Source organism: Carcharhinus amblyrhynchos, chromosome 33 (assembly GCF_965287045.1).
Source record: "Carcharhinus amblyrhynchos chromosome 33, sCarAmb.v2.hapA, whole genome shotgun sequence".
Lineage (NCBI taxonomy): Eukaryota > Metazoa > Chordata > Chondrichthyes > Carcharhiniformes > Carcharhinidae > Carcharhinus > Carcharhinus amblyrhynchos.
In genome coordinates, this window is record NC_137356.1 from 2,465,380 (window position 1) to 2,481,085 (window position 15,706).

At 48.7% G+C, this 15,706-nt stretch overlaps 1 protein-coding gene across 1 annotated transcript; it reads right to left on the minus strand.

Moving 5' to 3' along the window:
* Window positions 1-6,418: 6,418 nt before the first annotated feature.
* LOC145360987 (F-box/LRR-repeat protein 12-like) lies at window positions 6,419-12,201 on the minus strand. The gene is made up of 3 exons (XM_080216503.1): window positions 12,050-12,201; window positions 8,982-9,054; window positions 6,419-8,076 (listed from the first exon to the last, which is right to left on the minus strand). The coding sequence occupies exons 1-3, from the start codon at window positions 12,154-12,156 to the stop codon at window positions 7,264-7,266; spliced, it is 993 nt and encodes a 330-aa protein (XP_080072629.1). The 5' UTR covers window positions 12,157-12,201; the 3' UTR covers window positions 6,419-7,263.
* Window positions 12,202-15,706: the final 3,505 nt, after the last annotated feature.

Genomic DNA, 15,706 nt, shown 5'->3' on the forward strand with positions numbered 1-15,706 from the left:
CATTCTGAAGAACATTTTCGACTGTCTAAACATTTCCTTCTGTACATACAGCTGGTTTGAGATTCAAACTAATGTTATACACCATACATCTCTGCATTAACACCCTGCATTAACCCAGGAATCAAACCCGGGTCCCTACCTCACTGCGCCAGGGACCCGGGTTCGATTCCTGACTTGGGTCACTGCCTGTGTGGAATCTGCACGTTCTCCCTATGTCTGCGTGCGTTTCCTCCAGGTGCTCTGGTTTCCTCCGACTGTCCAAAAGACGTGCTGGTTAGGGTGCATTGGCCACGCTAACTCCTCCCTCAGTGTACCCGAACAGGCGCCGGAGTGTGGCAACTAGGGGATTTTCACAATAACTTCATGACAGTGTAAGTAAGCCTTACTTGTGACACAAATAAATACATTTTTACCTCAAGTTAGGCCACCTCAGGAGAAGTCAACATTATCTTCTGCATCTGGCCTGCATTCAAACACAACTTTACAATTCAACTTCTGTTTACAACAGCTGATCCAACAAAGGACAGGGCTCAAATCTGCACAGCCCAGCTTAGGAGAGGTGTCAGACCCAGCCTGCCTGGCCACAATAATGGGTAATTACAAATAACAGTTCAATGTGTTGAGAGGTTTTAGTGGGCAGTTTTGTGTTTCGCAGCCCCTCACATGCACACAATATCCAGACATATTTCATGCTTTTAGTGCAAAACTTAAGAACGCCAAACTATGGAAAAAGTTAGACGCAACTCACGTACAGAAAGAAAGGTTTTATTATCCATTGAGTCTGTTGAGTTGATGGATTAGATAACACCATGAGAGTGATGGGTCATTTCCATACTGAGGTATGTATATTTAAAGTGAGAGGGGAAAGGTTTAAAACTGATCTGAGGGGCAACTTTTTCACACAGAGGGTGGTGTGTATATGGAATGAGCTGCCAGAGGAAGTGGTAGAGGCGGATATAATTACAACATCTAAAAAAACATTTGGACAGATACACGGGTGGGAAGATTTAGAGGGATATGAGGCCAAACAGGCAAATGGGACTAGTTCAGTTTAGGTAACCTGGTCAGCATGAACAGGTTGGGCCAAAGGGCCTGTTTCCGTGCTGTATATCTCTATCACTCTATTGAGATGGGTATTGTTGAGTGTGCAGGGTAGGTGGATTGGCCATATTAAATTGCCCCTTAGTGTCCAAATATGTATAGGTTGGGTGAATGGGCCATGCTAAATGTGTAGCGTTATGGGAATAGGGCAGGGGAGAGGGCCTGGGTGAAATACTCTGTCAGAGAGTCAGTAGAGACTCAATGGCCTCTTCGGCACTAGGAGGATGCTATGATTACAACAACAACTCACATTTTGATAGCACCTTCAATGTAGTGAAATGTTTGAAGGCGCTTCACAGGACAATAGCCAATTAATCTGAGCTGGGCGTTCCCCATTATTCAGGAAGGGAGCAAGGCCAAAGGCAGTATTAGAACCAGACCAACAAAACCCAGCCTCCATGCTCAGCATTGCACTAATATCACAATCGAGATTTCAATATCCACTTAACCACCACCTCATTAAAAACTAACACCATCTTTTAGCAGCAAGTTAATACTATCTGCTTTGCCTGGCTAGATCTCTAATTCTAGATTATGAATGAGCTATGAGGAATGCCCCAATCGTGGTCACACCACATGGGGAAGGTAATGAGTGTCAGGATGCTGCAAGCTGGGATGGCAAAACAGGATGGAGACAATATCATAGAATCCCTACAGTACAGGAGGCCATTTGGCCCATCGAGTCTGCGCTGACCACAATCCCAGCCAGGCCCCATTCCCAAAACTCCACATATTTACCCTACTAATTCCCCTGATACTAAGGGGTAATTTAGCACAGCCAATCAACCTAACCTGCACATCTTTGGACTGTGGGAGGAAACCAGAGCACCCAGAGAATCCCATGCAGACATGGGGAAAATGTGCAAATTGCACACAGGCAGTCACCAAGCTCAGATTTGAACCTGGGTCCCTGGAGCTGTGAGGCAGCAGCGCTAACCACTGTGCCACCACACCACCCAAAGAAAGACCGAGACTCTCAGACAAGACAAGGAGAGACGGAGACCACAGAAGAGAGAGACAGAGACTCACAGATGAGACAAGAGGCCTAGATTCTCAGACAAGATGAAAGGCTGAGACTCACAGGTGAGATAAGAGACCCAGACTCATGGGCGAGACGAGAAGCATTTTTGCAGATGATAGCTCGAAGCTGATGAGGAATGAGCCCAGGCCTCAGAATAAGCAGCCAGCACACTATTCTGTTCTTGCCTTACAAACAGCTTTGAAAATAATATTTTATTAATTTGGGCTGAGGGGGATTGTGTGGGAAATGAGAGTGAAGCAATCCAGAGTGGAAGAAGCAAACCTTCTCTGAGTGTGACTCTGGGTGTGTGGCCAGCAGCTGCTCTGTCACAGATCAAAGCAGCCAAGTGTCTGCTTCAGCAGAACGGTTGGAGGAAATTTACATCAACAGGTGGCTTGAGCTTTTGCACTGAGTTTGGTTTCAGCTGACGGATCCTCACCCCCTCAGTCAGCAGCTTCTACACTGAAACTACAACCTGGGGTCTGAGCACACAATCCCCACGGACACTCCAGTGTAGCACTGTCACAGCTGCTGTTTCTTAGATAAGGTGGTCACTCTATAAGACCAACACGCAATCTTTTCCCCAGGGAAGGTGAATTGAAAACAAGACAGCATATGTTTAAGGTGAGAGGGAAAGATTTAAAAGGGACCTGAGGGGCAATTTCTTCACGCAGAGGGTGGATCGTGTATGGAATGAGCTGTCAGAGAAAGTGGTTGAGACAGGTTCAATAGCAACATTTAAACAGCATTTGGATAAGTACATGGATGGGGAAGGATTAGACGGATATGGGCCAAACGTGGGCAATTGGGACCAGTGGGAGGGCAGCATGGTCAGCATGGACCTGATGGGCCAAAGGGCCTCTTTCCGCATTGCATTGCTCTATGTGCCCTCTGAGCAGAATACAAAAGATTGCCTGGCGCTATTCAAAAAAGAGCAACGTTCCCAGTGTTCAAACTTCCCAAACTCAGGACATGGTGCCCGCAGAGCGACACTGAGCTGTCGGTATGGGTACAGCAGCAAAACAACTTCAACAACAAGGTACTAAAAGCACAGTAGATACACAGTGAAATGTGGGATTTATATCTCTGCAAGTCTGTTCCTTTTAACCACACAGAGTTTCTAACTGCACATTATTCAGAATCACTCGAAGAACATAATGAACAAGCCCTTGAGGAGGTTTAAGCCTTTTGAAAATTAATAAAAAGACAGAATTATGGAATCTGATTGTGAAACCAAGCCTCCCGGAAATGGAAACAGAACCCAGTTACCATTAACTGGATAAATCTCAGGGTGCAATTCCCAGAATCCGTACAGGATTCAGTGAATCCCTGTCCTCGGGCTCTCAAAATTCCCAAGAACAAAAACATTAGAGCTAGACCAGGGCTGGTATTGGAAGATTTTTATTTCTCCTCTGGTGCTTTAATCAGAACAGTTTACAACGATATAAACCAACTAAAAACGACATCAACTAGGAAATATTGCACAAATCAAACAGCCAGCACAAGATTCAACTACGTCAGAGATGTTCAAACGTCACTGAACGAGCTTGGAGATGTCTTCGGAATTAAATCTTCGCGATACGGAGTGCTTGGGAATTAAATCCCAGTGAAAATGAATGAATAGCAACAAGGAGACTGGTCTTTGGGAACACGCCTGGAAACTTCAAATTCCCGGAAACTGCCTCCAACGCCTCTGTCTTCATTCTTTGTACCTTTTTGTTTCTGCTCTCTTTTGGATTTATTCAGTTCATTGCTAAATGTCTCCGTTTTTCAGCTTTCCATTGTCCTTGTTTCTCTGGGACTGAGTAGGGGCTAAGGTTGTGCACAGTTTGATTTGAGGGGCGAGGGAAGGAGAAGAAAGCTGCAGCTAATGTGCTGGGGAGGTGGGAACATGAGGCTTCCAGCTTCTCAATGTTGGTGCTGAACAAGTTCGAGCCTCTGAGGATTCAATCACCAAACTCGCAATAGGAATGGTCGTGGGATGTCCCACAGCAGTGAACAATTGCATCAAACAACACAGGAAGATCAAAAGGGGACTATAGAATATAATCTGCAAGGTGCAGAAACAGGCTATTTGGCCCATCGAATCTGCACTGACTCTCTCCAACAGAACCCCCCCATCCAGACCCTATCCCCATAAACTCACATATTCACGTCACTAGTCCCACTAACCTACACATTTGGGTCACTAAGCAGCAATTTAGCATGGCCAATCCAGCTAACCTGCAAGGGCGTGAATGTAGATCGACACGGTGGGGAGATGTAAAGAGAACTCAGTGCAAGAACACAGGTGGGTTTTTGTTTTGCATCAGGTTTTGAGGGCACAAAGTGGGAGGCTTTGCCAGGAGAACAGAGGGATCCCATAGCTGGAAATTCACCGCATTGCTGAGAAGTACACAGCAAACAAACTAAACTTTGATAGCATTGCTGTAAAACCTGTGTCTGTCAGATTCAGAGACAGACTGTGGAAAACATTCACAATAACTAGATAGGCTTGAGAAGTGTTTTGGTTTCAGTGTGTTTGTCCAGTTTTGTTTTCAGATGGTTAGCACTGCTGCCTCTCAGTGTCAGGGATCCGGGTTCAATTCCAGCCTCGGGTGACTCTGTGCATGGATACTGCACATTCTCCCCATGTCTACGTGAGTTTCCTCCGGGTGCTCCAGTTTCCTCCCACACTCAAATGATATACAAGTTAGGTGGATTTGCCGTGATAAATTTACCCTAGTGTCAGGGGATTAGCAGGCTAAATACGAGGGTATACGGGAATAGGATCTGGGTGGGACTGTGGTCAGTACAATACATGCGAGGTGATGCATTTTGCTAGCTCGAACCAGGGCAGGTCTTTCTTGGTTTATGTTAGAGTTTTGGGGAGAGATCTAGGGGTACAGGTTCATAGTTCTTTGAGAGTGGAGTCACAGGTGGACAGAGTGGTGAAGAAGGCATTTGGCATGTTTGGTTTCATTGGTCAGAACATTGAGTACAGGAGTTGAGAGTCTTGTTGAAGTTGTACAAGACATTGGCAAGGCCACACTTGGAATATTATGTACAGTTCTGGTCACCCTATTATAGAAAGGATATTATTAAACTAGAAAGAATGCCGGAAAGATTTACTAGGATGCTACCGGGACTTGATGGATTGAGTTACAAGGAGAGGCTGGATAGACTGGGACTTTTGTCTCCAGAGCGTAGGAGGCTGAGGGGTGATCTTATAGAGGTCTATAAAATAATGAGGAGCATAGATTGTCCATGCATTTTCTCAAAGGTAGGGGAGTCTAAAACTAAAGGTCATAGGTTTAAGGTGAGGGGGAGCGATACAAAAGTGTCCAAAGGGGCAATTTTTTCACACAAAGGGTGATGTCTGGAACAAGCTGCCAGAGGTAGTAGTAGAGGTGGGTACAATTCTGTCTTTTAAAAAGTATTTAGACAGTTACATGGGTAAAATGGGTACAGAGGAATATGGGCCAAATGCGGGTAATTGGGACTAGCATAGGGGTTTGAAAAAAAGGGTGGTGGAGACAAGTTGGGCTGAATGACCTGTTTCCATGCTGTAAACCTCTATGATGCTACAGACTCAATGGGCCTAATGGCCTCCCTCTGAGCTGTAGGGATTCTATCAGGCTGCTGTTCAGGCTCCACTCAGTACAGGGTTGGTAGCAAAGCCAGACTCTCCAACTTTCCTCTTCCTTTGCGTTTCTGCAATGATTTAATTTTCTTTAAGTTCTGTTCAAATAAAAGAAATTCATTTCAAAGTTATCCCTGTGCTGTCTGTGTCTATTCAAAGGAATGAATGGACTCTACAAGAACGCAGGAACAAGGTAAGTATGGAGGAGGGTTTGAGCAGCAGGTGGAACTGAGGGAGGGGGTGGGAGTCAGGCCTTGTTTTGGAGATGGAAGTAGGTGGTGGATTTTATAAGCTCACCACCCCCTCCCCACCCCCCCACCCCGCAGAATGTGAAGACTGTGGGAGTCGGGGAGCCCTCAGGTTGTTGACAGTCGAGGACACAGTCAGTGGCAGGAACTAAATTCAATCCGCTGAATATTTCATTGGAGGAAATTTCTGCTTTATCTGTTACTGGACAAATCAGATCGAGAGGGTGAGTGATGGTGAGGTGCAGCATGCAGCTGACATTGCCAAGGGTGTAGGGGAGAAGTAGGAAGCAGAGAAGCCTGGGGATTGTTGGGGGGGGGGGGGCGGGAAGGTAGCACAGGGGCTGGAAGGGAAGCCATTGCAGGTAACTCCCTGTCTATGACGGGACAGACAAGAATGGAACAGGCACGGTGACACAGCCACAAACTCCGGAACAGGCCAGCTGCTGTGCTCCGAGATAGGAACAGCAGAATGAATAGTCATGAGATAGCTACTGGCCAATCAGGTTCATTCAAAGCATCAAAATTCAAAGTCACATGGTCACAAATGGCCAATGGGGGTTGTTCATAAAGGACATCAATATTTTTACATTAAATAGAGAAATGAATCATTACAAATGATAAAGTTTATTTTGAATAGCAATAAAACAAAGCTGCCAAATAAAATTACTTAGCTTAATGATATAATGATAACTGCAGAGTTTAAATGTTGTACATAGGCTGGCAGGACCTAGTCATGTAAACCATTGCTTAGCCACATTTGTGAACTCACTCACTCACTCTTGTGGTTTAAGATGTGTTCATTGGGCTGTTTGCCAATCTGACAATGTGCGTTAAGTTGTAGCTGGATATTTTAGGGAAGGGTTTTTTTCAGATACAGTGCTGAAAGCCCAACTTCCATCTGAAAACGAGCAAGGTGCAAATATATCAGCGATCCGATCTGTCAGCGAGCCACTTAGCAGTCTGTGTACGAACCTTGCCTGAATACACTGCAAACTCATCCTCTTCAGCCCATCATGTTCTGTGCAATTACCCTCTCCCGCTGAGGTTGGGAGTGTACAGGTTGATTTTGGGATGTTCCTTTACCCGGTGGCTGAAAAGTGAGGGGATACTCCTGGGATCAAACCACAATGTCCTCAGGGCCCTGACCAAGTACATGGAATCAATACAAGCAAAGGGCAAAGAACAGCCCCAGTTATACAGACAGTAACTCTTGCACCGCCCCAGCCACAATTCAAACCTGTTCTGTGCTCACGTACAGCAGCAATCTGCTGTTAAAACGTAAGCACAGGCTCCTTGTCAGAGAAATGATTGGTGACGGTGCAGTTGGGTAAACTTTGTCGGATTCGGTGCAGGTCTCCCTCAGAGTATAGATTCCCGTTCAGGTTGAGTTTAGTCAGAGACGGAAGGCCAGTGCAGACAGCCAGAAGCTTGTCAATGGTAATCTGGAAACAATTCTCGAAGCAGAGTGACTGGAGGGAGCGCAGGCCTCCAAGACAGGTCAGGCCCGTGTCAGTCATGGAATAGAAGTTTGTGAGGTCTAAAGTGCGGAGCTGTGTCAGGTGCCGGGCAATGTGCCGCAGTGAGTCGTCGGAGATGTGGCAGCCATGCAGCTTGAGGTGGACAACCTCTGAGAGACTCTCAGCGGATTTCTCAATCCCAGAGTCGGTTACCCTGTACGTACCTGACAGAATCAATACCTTCAAGACCGTGCGAGACACAAGGTTCTGGAGATGCTGGTCTGAGAAGTTGGGCACATTGTCCACCTCCAGATTCCTGATCCGAGGTGGGATCCTAGTCCTGTTGGGCACTGCGGCCACTCTGAACCAATGCAAGGGAATCTCACAGTGCGCCAGCTCCAGACTGAGCAACGAGGGAGGCAGGCACTCGTAATTAATGCCTCGCAGGTTCATCTCAATAAGCCGGAGTTCACTCAGGTTCGGACAGCGCTTCCCGATCTCCAACAGCAAGGCCTCAGTTAGGGACTCATGCTTCCTGACGGAATGAAGGACACCTTTAACCCTCAAGGTCCTCAGCGTGCCACCCAGGTAATGCCTGACCAGGTGCCAGAGTATCCGGGAGTTCACCTGAAAGAGCAGCAGCAAAACGTTAGCGACTTACAGGGGACACATTCTAATCAGATACCCACTCACCTTGAGAGAAGGTCAAGGATTCTGAGCTGAGGAATACAACAAAGTTTATGGGTGGTTTAGTCTGTGTGGATCGCTTGCAGGAAAAATAGTTAAGCTATTTCCCAGGTCCAGGATCAAGGGTTTAAATTATTAAAATCAGAGCTGTCAGGGCAAACTGAGGTTAAACATCCTCACAGAATAGGGAGCAGAAAAGCATGATCTTTTTTCTTATTTATTCGCGGGACACGGGCGTCGCTGGCTGGCCAGCCAGCATTTATTGTCCATCCCTAGCTGTCCATGAGAAGGTGGTGGTGATGAGCTGCCTTCTTGAATCGCTGCAGTCCATGTGCTGTGGGTTGACCCACAATGCCATTAGGGAGGGAAATCCAGGATTTTGGCTCAGCGACTGCAAAGGAACAGTGATATATTTCTAAGTCAGGATGGTAAGTGGCTTGGAGGGGAACTTGCAGGTTTCCCTCCTGCAAGGTGGAGCCACCGCAGTTGCAGATCTTGGCGGTAGCAGCAAATATTCAAATGAGAACTTTGAAGGCCGAAGTGGAGAAGGGTTCCACGTGAACAACAGTTGAACATGGGTCAGTGGGTCTGAAGAGATATAGGACTCTCTTAGGTGGTGTTCCCATGTATCTGCTGCCCTTGTCCTTCTAGATGGAAGTGGTCGTGGGTTTGGAAGGTGCTGTCTAAGGATCTTTTAATTATTGATGATGGTTGTACATAATGAATCAATATCCTTAACTGGAATCTTTAGAAACATCAGTTTCACCCCAGACACCTGGAACAAAAAGCCACGACAATCTTGAATCTGTTAACAGAGATATACTCAACTTGCCAGTGTTCTGTACCTTGTATGGAGTTAAATTAACATCTTTCCAAAGATCTTTGTCATAAGCTAGTCTTCTCCACCGCTTGCAAACTCTGTGAAAGCAGGAAATGTAAATGTGTCAGAAGCAGTTTCCTTTACTGGAAATCTGAAATAAAAACAGGAAATGCTGGAGAAACTCAACAGGTCTGGCAGCGTCCACGGAGAGAGGAACAGAGTTAAGGCCTTGTGCATGATTCTCAGGTGGAACTTTGGCTCTGAAGAGGAACCAGATTGGACTTGAACCATTAACTCCACAGACTCTGTCAAATTTGCTCAGTTACTCCACTGATTTCCTCCTCACCCTTACTGCTGTATCAAGCAGCTCAAACCTCAGCTTGTCTCAGTTAATGACACTCGGCTCAGGGTCAGAACCTTCAGAGTATAAGCCCCTCACCACCTCCCGCCACACAGTACAAACCACCCCCACCCAGAGTACAAACTTCCCTCCCAGAAGACAGGCCTTCCTCACCACCACCACCAACCACCCCCACCCTGAGTTTCAGCTCCATGGGAACAGTAAGAGTCCATTCAGCCACTTTCAGGTTCCTCCACCATTTGGTCAGGTTATGGGTATCTCAGCTCCACCTCACTCGATAGACTTACTCCTTTTAATCTCACTTGTGACATTTCTATTCAATTCCCAGCCTCAACACAGTCCAGAATGAAATATTTCCTGATTCTCTTTCTAATCTGTCTGACTCTAATTTCTATTCTCCATTTCCCTTCACCAGAGAAACTAGCTTCTCACTCACTCACCTTCTTCTCCGAACATTCTTTCTGGTTGTATCACAACTTGGTATGACTCTTGTTCTGGCCAAGACCTCAAGGAACTACAAAGGACTGTAGCCAAATCCATCATACAAACCAGCCTCCCAGCCAATGACTCTGTCTACACTTCCCACTGCCTTGGAAAAGCAGCCAGCATAATCAAGGACCCCACACACCCTGGACATTCTCTCTTCCACCGTCTTCTGTAGGGAAAAAGTTACAAAAATCTGAGGCCACGTACCAACCGACTCAAGAACAGCTTCTTCCCTGCGCCATCAGACTTTTGAATGGACCTATCTTGCACTAAGTTGATCTTTCTCTACACCCTAGCTATGACTGTAATGCTACCTTCTGCACTTTCTCCTTTCCTTCTCTATGAGCGGTATGCTTTGTCTGTATAGCCACAAGAAACAATATTTTTCATTGTATGCTAATACATGAGACAACAATAAATCAAATCATATCATTTTTGTCAATCATTGCTTCTTTCGTTAAGGGAATACTGAGAGTCTGTGCGTATAAATTAATCCTTTCAGCCCCAGTCTCATTCTGGCTAATCCATACGAAAATCTTCCAAATTCTGACTGTACCCAGATCTGAACTGTCTGCTCCAGAGGGGATTGCCCAAAGCTACTCCTCCTCCCTGCTGTCAGTACATTGCTAATGGGGTGCCACATTATCAAGGATGCACAGGGCGCAGCTCCATATGAACAGCAGAGAATTTTACCTAAACCCAAGGAGCAGCCTTTTCTCACGCTAACCAGTTCACAGCTGGAGAGACCACCACATTTACACATCTCACTGACCATCACAAATAATTTACTGTCAACTATTCACAAACACTTTGACATGAACAATACTCTAAAGATGCAAGCAACTGGCAGATTTTTCTTTTGTCTTGGAAGGGGTGGGGGTGGGGAAGGGATATGCAATCTCTACAGTGCAGGAGGCCATTTGGCCCATCAAATCTGCAGTGACTTGCTAAAAAGAACATCTTATCCAGGTCCTATTACCATAACACACACACTTCCGCTGCTAATCCATCCTTAGGACAGTAAGGGATAATTTAGCACGGCCAATCCACCTAACCCGCACATCTTTGGACTGTGGGAGGAAGCCAGAGTACCTGGAGAAAACCCACGCAGACATGAGGAGAATGTGCAAACTCCACACAGACAGTGACCCAAGTCAGGAATCGAATCTGGGTCCCTGGTGCTGTGAGGTAGCAGTGCTAACCACTGGAGGCTGCGAAAAGGTGAAGGGAAAAGAGTTGAGAGAGAAACTGGAAATCTCCCTTCACTTCACATGGACAACTAGTTACCACGGATGCAAACACATTTCCAAAATTTGTCAGTAATTAACTCCCATAATTTACAGAAAATGAATTCAAAATATAGCTCATCACACTCCCTCTCCAGTAAGATGCTGTTCTCCCCGGGGTGCAGCCCCCCCCCTCCCCTGACTCTCCCCGGGGTGCAGCCCCCCCCCCCCACTCTCCCCGGGGTGCAGCCCCCCCCCCCCGACTCTCCCCGGGGTGCAGCCCCCCCCCCCCCTCCCCCTGACTCTCCCCGGGGTGCAGCACCCCCCTCCCCCGACTCTCCCGGGGGGCAGCCCCCCCCCCCCCCGGGGGGCAGCCCCCTCACTCTCCCCGGGGTGCAGCCCCCCCCCTCACTCTCCCCGGGGGTGCAGCCCGCCCCCTCACTCTCCCCGGGGTGCAGCCCCCCCCCTCCCCTCCCCTCACTCTCCCCGGTGGTGCAGCCCCCCCTCCCCTCCCCTCACTCTCCCCGGGGTGCAGCCCCCCCCTCCCCTCCCCTCACTCTCCCCGGGGTGCAGCCCCCCCCTCCCCTCCCCTCACTCTCCCCGGGGTGCAGCCCCCCCTCCCCTCCCCTCACTCTCCCGGGGTGCAGCCCCCCCCCTCCCTCCCCTCACTCTCCCCGGGGTGCAGCCCCCCCCTCCCCTCCCTCACTCTCCCCGGGGTGCAGCCCCCCCCTCCCCTCCCCTCACTCTCCCCGGGGTGCAGCCCCCCCCCTCCCCTGACTCTCCCCGGGGTGCAGCCCCCCCCCTCCCCTGACTCTCCCCGGGGTGCAGCCCCCCCCCTCCCCTGACTCTCCCCGGGGTGCAGCCCCCCCCCTCCCCTGACTCTCCCCGGGTTACACTTTCCCCACTCCTGCTCAGGAAGATGGAGCCTCAGGGAGCGGGGAGGGGGGGGGGGGGTCACTCTCTCCCCACGATGGCGGGAGTCTTTTACCCCCCCGGGCGTGGGGGTCTCTCTCTCGGTACCTGCTGATCCGGAGCAGCTCTCGGGTTGTGAGGTACGACAGGATTTCCACCAGCACGCTCTCCGGCAGCGAATTCAGCGTCGCCTTTTCCCCCAAAACTGAGGCCATTTTCCCCACGAAACCTCCACATCCGCCCGAGAACAATCTCCCCCTCCCGGCCCGGCCTCCGGACACACCGCCCCCTCCCGGCCCGGCCTCCGGACACACCGCCCTCTCCCGGCCCCCCGGTCACACCGCCCCCTCCCGGCCCGGCCTCCGGACACACCGCCCTCTCCCGGCCCCCCGGTCACACCGCCCCCTCCCGGCCCGGCCTCCGGACACACCGCCCCCTCCCGGCCCGGCCTCCCGGTACACCGCCCCCTCCCGGTTTCCCGGACACACGGCCCTCTCCCTTTGGGAGGTTTATTTATTAGTGTCACGAGTCGGTTTACATTAACACCACAGTTAAGTTACTGTGAAAATCCCCCAGTCGTCACAGTCCAGCGCCTGTTCGGGTACATTAAGGGTGGATTTAGCACGGCCAATGCACCCTAACCCACACGTCTTTTAGACTGCGGGAGGAAACTGGAGCACCCGGGGGAAACCCAGGCAGACACGGGGAGAATGTGCAGGCTCCGCACAGACGGTGACTCCAGCTGGGAATCGAACCCGGCTCCTCGGCCCTGCGAGGCGGCCGTACTAACCACTGTGCCGCTCTGATGGGTTTTCCGACAAACAAAGAAAATTACAGCCCAGGAACAGGCCCTTCGGCCCCTCCAACCCTGCACCAATTAATCAGCAATAGTTTCAGGGTCATCAGTAGATTCTTAATTCCAGATATTATTTTATTGAATTCAAATTCCGCCAGTGGCCGTGGGGGGATTTGAACCTAGGTCCCCAGAACATGAGATTATTAATCCAGAAACTCAGCTAGTGATAATACCACTAGGCCATCATCTCCCCACCAGATTGGGGCTGTTTCTCTTGGAGCACAGAGGGGGGAACCACACTAAGGTGTATAAAATCACATAGGGCCCAAATAGAGCAGATAAGAAGGAACTTTTTCCCCTCTGCCAAGGGAGCAATGACCAGAGGCAAAGATTGAGGGAAGGGACAGGAGATTTACAGGAGATGGAAGGAGAAACTTCTTCACCCAGAGCGGGTGGGAATCTGGAATTTACTGCCTGAGAGAGTGGTGGAGACCTCACAATTAAAACATTGTAGCAGACAAGGCTGCAGCCCAAGTGCTGAAAAACGGGATTAGAATAGATCAGTGCTTGATGACCAGCACAGACAGGATGGGCTAAAGGGCCTTTCTCTGTGCTGTAAAACTATGATACTATCAGCTCACCCAGCTCCTTGCTCCAAAAACCAATTCAAATTCAGGTTGAATTCAGGTCATGGTCCCCACAAGAGAGATAGAAGGACCGAGGTCCTTAGCCAAAGCACCTGATCTCAGGCTTGATCTTAGCCAAAGGGTCACGGATGGACAACAAATGCTGAGTGTCCCTGAAAGAAAGAAATATCCTTTCACTGGCTGTGACCAGTCCCCTGTAGCACATTTCTCCATGTGATGCCCAGGATCTCACATAGGCAACACAGCTGAAAGACTCCAACAGCACACTGGTTAGCACCGTTGCCTCACAGCGCCAGGGACCCGGGTTCAATCCCCGGCTTGGGTCACTGTCTGTGGAGTCTGCATGTTCTCCCTGTGTCTGCGTGGGTTTCCTCCAGGTGCCCCAGTTTCCTCCCACAGTCCAAAAGACGTGCTGATTAGGTGGATTGGCTATACTAAATTGTCCATGAATGTCAGGGGACGAGCTAGGGTAAAAGCCTGGGGTTATGGGGATAGGGGCTAGGTGGGATTGTGGTTGGTGTAGACTGATGGGTTGAATGGTCTCCTTCAATACTATAGGATTCTAATGACATCTTTGCTGCTCTCTTCCATACAGGCAGGTGAAATCGCAGCTTCCTGGTCATGTTGATGGTTTTGGAGGCCCAGATCATATGGAGCGGTTGGAATAGTGATGCTGCTTTAATGATTCCCGAGTAGATATTGATCTCGAAATCACTCTCCTTGGAGAAAGTGTTCCCTTGACCAGGAAAGTGGTCGACAGCTTCGATATTCTGTTGCCCAATGGAGATGGGATTGGTGCCAACCAGCAGTCACTTCTTGGGTCTTCTCACAGCTGACACGCACCGTGGTTTCTCGCCTCTGAAGCCTGGTGCTCATGGTTCAGAGTGTGCACAATTCTTCAGCCAGCGAGGTGTTACCATCTGCAGGTCACTTTATTGCTGGTGCTTTAGGAGCACTCTTCCGATGGTGTTCTCGCCACGTTTTGCCAGCTCTGCTACTACCTCGACCGCCCCAGAGGCCTCCTTGTTGTCCAGCCTCACTGCTCAGGTCATTTCTACCTGGTTGATGTTCGGGTGTCGAGCTGCCATTGAACTTGAACGTGGAACCGGAGAATCTGCTGAAGGTGCTCCTCCTACCTCATCTCTTGTTCCTTGGCTGTTAATAGCATCCTGCAGTCCTTTCCCTCGATTGGTATGGCAGAAAAGATCCCCCAGCTGATATTTAAAGAGCTAAAGATATCCCTCCACTGTTAGACTTTGTCCAGGAACCTAACCAAATCCTTTTCCAGTTTTTGTACCTGATAACCTTGACCTGAACTGCATTCCGTGCTGAGGGAAACATTACTGAATCCACCTGTGGCCAAACCATCCAACTTTATTTAAATTCTCACAAACATACCCTCCTCAACTTGAGTGCAAGCTCACACCCCCACCAAAGTGCCTCTATCGAGGTCTCCCTTCGATTCTTGCAGACTGACTCTGTCTGTCAGGTTCAATGATATTTTTAGAAAAACCTGCACAATGTTGTTTTCCTGTGGATTAGTTCCCTCTCAAAGCCTATCTGCATGGTAATATGAATCACACGGGCCTTGTATCCAGTATGTGATATTATGAAGTTTCAGATAATACTTAGAAAAATTGGATACTAATCAGCTGTTAAGATGTGATTTTCACTTACTACCCACTGATCTCTATTTTGCTTTTGACCCAGGCTTGTTGTCAGGCAGATTTCAGAATAGGTCACACAACCTCCTTCCACCATTTTAAGACAACAACAATATTTTAAACCTCACATTTGTAACACCTCTCTCAATTGTTTAATCCCAATTCTGATTTTCATTCGAGAACATTTCTTCTGAAGCAGCACCCAGACATCACCGGAATGGCCGATAGGTCAAACTTCCCAGCGACAGAGCGAGGAGTTTGTTCCCCACTGGGAATCAACACGGATTTCAGGAAAGCAGCTACTTAGGAAGAGCCGTGTCAAAATATCTCTCTGGTTTTATTGTAGTTTGTGCACATCAATATTTGAACGTAATAAAGTTTAAATAAATTCAAAATGTTTCAAACGCGGTCACATTTACTAACCGTAAAACACATTAAAAAATCATTCTTGCTTCACCCTGACTGACAGGAACAGAATTGCAGCATTTGCAGAGAGATATATTTGGCCCGGAACAATGTTATATCGGAGCAGTTTGTGAACTGAGTGTGTGTCAGTGTGAGAATGTGTGAGTTAGTGAGCTGGCAGGACATTGCTGTTTGTCACTGCTAACCCACACACCCACAGGGTGACTGATAGAACTGGAGGATGAGGATTACA